The 7,754-nt window shown below is 38.1% G+C and overlaps 1 protein-coding gene across 2 annotated transcripts; it reads left to right on the top strand.

Annotated features, from left to right (window-relative positions):
- Positions 1-3,082, top strand: LOC135220621 (actin, clone 403). 2 transcript variants are annotated; one of them, XM_064257932.1, is made up of 3 exons: positions 1-157; positions 1,465-1,600; positions 1,970-3,082. In XM_064257932.1, the coding sequence occupies exons 2-3, from the start codon at positions 1,475-1,477 to the stop codon at positions 2,972-2,974; spliced, it is 1,131 nt and encodes a 376-aa protein (XP_064114002.1). In that variant the 5' UTR covers positions 1-157; positions 1,465-1,474; the 3' UTR covers positions 2,975-3,082. The 2 variants fall into 2 exon arrangements, with proteins under 2 accessions (XP_064114002.1, XP_064114003.1); XM_064257933.1 differs by lacking the exon at positions 1-157 and adding an exon at positions 863-1,015.
- Positions 3,083-7,754: the final 4,672 nt, after the last annotated feature.

The following is a 7,754-nucleotide window of genomic DNA, read 5'->3' on the forward strand; positions in this document are numbered from 1 at the left end:
GTTAATATGAGGAAAAGTTAGTGAATGATAAAGTGATATATTGCCCTCCCCCCACCTGGAAAGTCAGAGAGGCGGTCGGTGTTTGGAGTGGCGCGCTTCTCCTTCCCTCACTCGCTCTTCGACATCTTTAGAGGTTGCACGTACACTCTCACCTGAGGTAAGTACACGTTGGCTGTTACTTGGTTGCTTTGTAAACGTGTAGTTTTTATCGGATGATAGAAGTTGTGGCGGTGTGCAAAGTTTGATTCTAGTATTCTTACATTTAATACAATATTGATTATTGGCTGCAATTTTTGGTTGATAGGAACGGGTCAGACTTCATATTTCTACTGGAATTGCGGTAGTGTACGGTTTGTTGGGTTAATAAGCGAAGTGTGTTAGCATTGTTGTTTCATGATTTATAAGTTGTAAGTCGGGATGCCGCGAAATTTTTATAAAGCTTTTTAACACCATTTATTCAGTGTTACCTATGTTGTAAAACGTAGCCGGTTATGGTAAAGTAGCACAATCATTGCTCAGTGGCCTATATAATAAGGGAAGATAGTTTTTTTTTTTTATTATTTACCGTGAGTTGGTCATTTGCCGAAACCATCGTTAAATTATACTTTCACCAGTAACGAAACTTCCGTCGGTTAGATTTATTTTTTCCGACTACGTAAACGTATTTAGTTTTTTCCCCTCTAGGCGTTGGGGTTGTGAACATTCATAGGAGTATTTTTAAAAGTTTGATATGATATAAGCATTGTAAAATGAACTACTTGTGGTTAGGGAGTGTCAAGCGCATGGTGACGTCACGTGGCAATCTGGCGGTCACGGGGCCGACAACACCCTCCCCCCCACACGACCGCCACCGCCGTACCACCTCATTGACGGTGAAGGAAAAGGGGGCGGGGCCCTTTATATGCTACGACCGTTCCGGTGCTGGTTCAGTCTGTCACTTGCTCTCGAAGTGAACACTGGTGCTTACTGGGATCTTGTCCCACTCTTATTTAGTCATTATCTGTGATAATATCTGGTAAATATCTTGTGGCATTTTGTGGAGTTCAGATATAATTTGTACTTGTGAAATTTCTTGGTTTAATGGAGTGTAGTGTTGAAAACTGTTCCACCAACCGGTTTGGAACCTTTGGTGATGTCAGTGGTTTCTCTGCAAATATGACTTGAGAACTTGTCATTGTATGAGAATGTTATTTTACTTAACCACAGGCATACTTGGTGAATTGAATAGTTCTGTTAATGGATACAGCTTCATTTTCCTTAGCTTTATGATGTGTTAAATTTCCCAATGTTTGAATCTTTTTTGCAATCGGATACAAATTTTAAGAACTTTTTAGGGTTATAATTTTCAAGTAAATCTTTTCCAAAGTGAATCTCAACTCTAGTGATATTGTAGTTTTATACATTGTCAGGCAATTTTAAAGTAATTTTATGAAACATACTTAACGCTGTTGCTTTATCTTACAGCTAATACAAAATGTGTGACGACGAAGTAGCCGCGTTGGTTGTAGACAATGGCTCCGGTATGTGCAAAGCTGGTTTTGCCGGGGATGACGCCCCCCGTGCTGTGTTCCCATCCATCGTCGGCAGACCACGTCACCAGGTAATTACTTTTGCGGATTTTTAAATGTCTAAAAAAAATTACTTGCTGTGATATAAATTTTTTTTTTTTTTTTTTGAAAAATAAGTTTTCCATGGGTGGTGGGCAAACTATTGTGCTTTAGTGTTTTAGTATGCTTATTATTTTGACATACTCTGCTGCATAATCAATCTCTAGATAGGTTATGTGGTCTTATAAAATTCACATGTACTATGTCTATCAATTTATACTTTGAATAACGTTCAAATTATAACCTGTTGTCATTAGTATTACTGTTAGTTTGAAAGTTTTCAAGTTTTAATTACTATATCAATTTTATTGCAACCCCCACTCATGAGACTATGGAATATACATTAATAATATTCCTTTCAGGGTGTGATGGTTGGTATGGGTCAGAAGGACTCTTATGTCGGTGATGAGGCCCAGAGCAAGAGAGGTATCCTCACCCTGAAGTACCCAATCGAGCACGGTATCGTAACTAACTGGGATGACATGGAGAAGATCTGGCATCATACTTTCTACAATGAACTTCGTGTTGCCCCCGAAGAGCACCCCGTTCTCCTGACGGAGGCTCCCCTGAACCCAAAGGCCAACAGGGAAAAGATGACCCAGATTATGTTTGAGACCTTCAACACCCCAGCCATGTACGTGGCCATCCAGGCCGTGCTCTCCCTGTACGCCTCCGGTCGTACCACAGGTATTGTGCTCGACTCTGGAGATGGTGTCTCCCACACTGTACCCATCTACGAGGGTTATGCACTTCCTCACGCCATCCTCCGTCTGGACTTGGCAGGTCGTGACTTGACCGATTACCTCATGAAGATCCTGACCGAACGTGGCTACACCTTCACTACCACCGCCGAGCGAGAAATCGTTCGAGACATCAAGGAAAAGCTCTGCTACGTTGCATTGGACTTCGAGCAGGAAATGACCACTGCCGCCTCCTCTTCTTCCCTGGAGAAGTCTTACGAGCTCCCTGACGGTCAGGTCATCACCATCGGTAACGAGAGGTTCAGGTGCCCAGAGGCTCTGTTCCAGCCATCCTTCCTGGGTATGGAATCTTGCGGCATTCACGAGACCACCTACAATTCCATCATGAAGTGCGACGTCGATATCCGTAAGGACTTGTATGCCAACACTGTCTTGTCCGGTGGCACCACCATGTACCCAGGAATCGCTGACAGAATGCAGAAGGAAATCACTGCCCTGGCACCCTCCACCATGAAGATCAAGATCATCGCACCTCCCGAGCGCAAATACTCCGTCTGGATCGGCGGTTCTATCTTGGCTTCTCTATCTACCTTCCAACAGATGTGGATCAGCAAACAAGAGTACGATGAGTCTGGACCCTCAATTGTGCACAGGAAATGCTTCTAATTTAGGTCTAGGTCTTTAACAAATGTACATGATTTAGGATAAATTTTTACATTATTCTATTCCATTAGTTTTAAGTGTTATTTAATAAGGAATAAATTCATTTCTACAGACATTCTTTAGTTAACCTACTTGTAAGTTTAAGTATTTACCTCGAATTTAATATACTATTGAAGGTATGAATTAACTAAAGTGAAAGTAATGATTGATGCTATATAAAGATTAAGGTAAGTATTAGTATTTACCAGAAAGTTACCGAATCTGGTGTGGACAGTGGAATTAAACTTATCCAACAAACTATCATAAAAGACCCTACAGAAAATCTAGCACTGGTGAGTAGAAGTCTTTGAGAGGAATTGCCAAAGTATACAGCTTAAGTACGGGCCAGGTTTTATGAATATCTAAACTTCAATGGTTGACCGGTATCTATTGTCTGAGTAGACAAAGTAAAAAGCATTTGTGATGATACCTAGAAATTGCATAACTATATAGCAAGTACAGGCCAGGTTTTAGAAAATCAATACTGCAGGTTAGAAATCTTGAGGTTGAAGTTGTCGCAGGGTTTTAAATGAATTTATCGAAAGTACTAACGCTTTAAGAACCATTTGAGCGCATCTACAATGAATTAACATGTTGCTCAGAGGCCACGAGTCCAAGGTATGATTATGCTTCCACGAATTGTGGTATATGCAATATGCTCGATACAATGGTTTATATTTTTCGGCCAAACTCCGTTGACATAGCCTATAAATACGCTTTGCTTTCAGGTAGCACACCTCCAGGTATGGTCCAGTGACTACTCATGTGCAATAAATACGTGACACCTTTATACAAATAATGGAGGAACCAAAGTTCAGCATATTTACCACACGCCAAGGTGTCAGGTATGTCCCAAATCTGCTTTCGAACCAACAGTATTTACGCACCGGTTGCATCTCCGGCAAATAATTTTTTTTTTTTCCAAAATTGGGTAAATTAGCTACCTACCCCAGATGAAATTTGGAAGCACTCAAGGTCCGTGTTCGGCTTATTTCTTGTTGCCAGTATTTAAGATTTAGTATACTTGAAACAAAACTGGATTTAACGCTTTCGAGTTATAGTCTGCTTTGATAAAAAGTAAACATTGAATGGTTTGATACAGTTAATAGTTACAGCCTCTTTAAGGGTATTAGTTTTGGTCAAATGGGACTGCTTTTTCTTCTACATTTAGACATTTTCTTTATTACAGGCTTTTATGATTTATAAAATATCAGCTTTGCTCTCCGCTGGGTAAATAATCCTAAAACATATAAATCATATTTTATCATTATGCTAGAAACCCCTTCTGTCACAGATTAGGGATTTTTATGAAGTCTATATAAAAAGTCAAATAGGAATTTAAATAGCGTAGGCTATTTACACTATTTTTCAAACTTTATTTTAAAAGGCATTGATTCTTGAATTGGCGTATAGATGGCTGTTCACTTCTTGGTGCATATTTACATAAGAGTAGTCTTACAGGTTGCTCATTATTTTGACTGAATTTTTTCTGCTGTCGACTGCCTTTGTACAGAGGATAGGGACTTGTATCCAGGATGCGTTTGATTTACACCGAGGGTTTAAAAAAAAAAAAAAAAAACTAATCGTGGAAGTTGTCAAGGTTTAGCCACAGTTTCACCAGATCGTTAATATAACTTTTTGGTACTTCCTTGTAAACCGTGTTCGGAACAGTTACGGTGGATAATATTACAGAAAGAAGTTTGTTGTTCTCAGTTCCGGCATTTCCTAAAGATGATGTGGAAGCTCAGGTTGACATTTACTTTTAAGGGATTCCAAATTTATCCCTATGTTCCATAGCAGCTGTCAAAAACTAGTTGTGCAGTAGGGCCAAATATGTCGCACTTCTTTGCTGTCGTATCTTCAATGTTAGTAACCATCTTTTGTCCAATTAGCACTTACGATTGATGAGCATTGCTTAACTCGCTGCCTTAGTCTGTTCCAAAACTGGTACCATCACTTGGTCAAACATCCGTCAAGAAGGTTTCTCAGGGTTAAGGCCATCGTGGTCTACGAATACATTTGGAGCTTATTGACGAAGCCTGGGAATACCACTTATTTCCTTCAGTATTCCCATTTTGAGCCTCCTCATAAAGCAAGCAATTGAATCACACAGGCATTACGCCTTCAATAGTTACATATTTCACATGCCTCAGTGCAGGGCCATGCAGAGACTTAGTGTGGGACAGGAACTCAGAATTATAAAATAGCATCTCCTTACAACTATGAACAATAGTCTAATTAAGAAATAGTTATGTACGACAGACAAGGAAACATCAGTAAAGAGTAACATAAAAACAAATTTTATAAGAAAAAAAAAAAGATAATATAGTATGTAGGAGTCAGAATATAATTAATTACCCATGACTCTTTAACACAAATGATTATTTCAGTAGTTGTAAATGAATAATGTATGTAAATAAATAATGTACTAGAACTATTATTATGTTCTTTTCTATAGCTATTAACTTCTTAATTCACAGACTGAACATCTTTATATTAAATTTGAATTTGAAGAAAATCTCACGGTTGACAAACAATGAAGCAGAAATTTTCAGTAGTTTGAAGAAACTTGGGACTACCTAAATAAGAAAGTTTTCATAGCTTAAAGAAACTTGGGACTACCTAATTAAGAAAGTTTTCAGTAGCTTAAAGAAACGTGACTACCTAAATTAGAAAGTTTTCAGTAGCTTAAAGAAACTTTGGACTAACTAAATTAGAAAGTTTTCAGTAGCGTAAAGAAACTTTGGACTACCTAAATTAGAAAGTTTTCTGTAGCTTGAAGAAACTTTGGACTATCTAATTGACATTGTTAACCTTAGTGTGTTAAGTACTGTAGATACAGTCTAGAAAAAGGACATTTAAAACACTTGGGTCTGAAGAGGCAAGTGCTCGAACATCCCAAGCTCCACCTCTGCACATGCCTACCACAATTCCTGAAGTAATGCTTTCAAAAGTATCTATCACCATCATAAATATATTTGTAGCAAGTTTTCCATTTCTAGGGTTCTCACTTCTTCCTTCTGCCGTGCTACTCCTGTTAAAACTTCCCTTAGGTGTAGGTTTTCTACTTCTATACCCACTGCTTTTCTGACTAACTGTTCATTGCTTCATACCAAACTATCTTGACCTGTGTGATCGTAGTTTATTTTCCAGCTTTGTACACTAGAACTCTCTATCACTAATTTATTTGTAATACTATCTTCCCACTATACTCTAGCCACGAATTCTAACATTATATGTCTGGTTAAAAATTGTTCAATAGATGTTATATATATTTCAGCTTAAAATCCTCAACACTTGAATACTATGCCAGATGATGAGAACGAATCTATTTCAGCTGTAGTAATTTTATCTGAATTTGACAGATAAATGTGTGTATTAGGGAGATAGTAATTCTTTCTCCACCATGGTCAAGTGGTTAATTTGATTTTGACTAACTTGTTGTGGGTTAAGTCTTGTCATAGACATCAGAGTTAAGAGTTTGTTTATTTCGATCTTGGACTTGTAGTGAAAAGCTTACCCAAAAAGTGCTAAGAAATCAGGAGGTTTTTTGGTCTTTGTGGATAATAAAATATATTCTGTAGTCACACCTCTTCAGTATTCCCTCTGTTCTGTTGGATAGGCCAGTACAATCCTTGTGTGTCCATCAGAAGTCTGTACTAATGTGGCATTTTGATCCATCAGTTGTATAGCTTAAAGACATTTGGGACTCTCTCAGTGACATTGTTATCCTTCAATGTGTGTAAAGCATTGTAGCTACAAACCAGGAAAAGGACACTTAAAACACATAGGTCTAAAGTTGCAGTGCTTGGGCACCCCAAGCTCCATCTCTATATATGCCTGTCCCAGTTCCTTAAATGATTCTATCCAAAGTATCATCATCATGAACATTTTTGTGCTATCTTCTCCATGATCTCATTTGAGCAAGCCGTCAGTGCAATTAGGTGGCAGCTTGGAGCTTGCAAGTTCACTATTTTGCCGTCTTCAGAAAAACTTACATAACATATGGATACCAAGTGCTGGATAGCAGACGTCCATGTTCTGTTAATAATACTTATACAAAGTTTTGTGTTCTTTGATACCTTGTTATTATTGCATATGGAATTTTCATTGAGGCCTGGTGTTGTATCAATGCAGGTTTCCTGTGCATAGTTGGGCTGTATCGTTGCTGGTTACCAGTGCAGAGTCAAACTTTCTTATTGAAAATAAAGTTTTGTGATTCTCTGCTTTCTTTAAGAACTAGATGTCTGTGATTCCCAAATCTGTGTGTGTATCCCAAGGAAACTTCTGATAAGCTTGTTATTCTACCAAAGTGTTCAGTTAGAGTATTGCTACCTGCATATTAAGTCTGTCAGCATTGACCATGAACTTTTAAACTGGTGGCAGACATAGAGTGAATTTTCCTGCTACTTTCTTAAGGTTGGTGGTAGTATTCTGTTGTTAACAGATTGCACAAAGGATGACCAAGATTGATATTGAACTGATATTTCTGCTCAACAAAACTGTATAGTGCACTTTACATATATTATAATCTATTGTATGATGTCTAGAGTATCTATTCAGTGCGTTTCATTTAGCTTGACGTAAAATTTTTGCTTCCAAAGACTACCAGAATATCAGTCCTTGTAGAAATAAGCTAGTGGTTTTTGGAGAGTACCATTGAGTAAATGGCATCATGTACAGTTTGAAATTCGTTGACATCTAACTATATTACTGTTCTTAAAATTTTGTACAGTCTGCTTTT

Source organism: Macrobrachium nipponense, chromosome 2 (genome assembly GCF_015104395.2).
Source record: "Macrobrachium nipponense isolate FS-2020 chromosome 2, ASM1510439v2, whole genome shotgun sequence".
NCBI lineage: Eukaryota > Metazoa > Arthropoda > Malacostraca > Decapoda > Palaemonidae > Macrobrachium > Macrobrachium nipponense.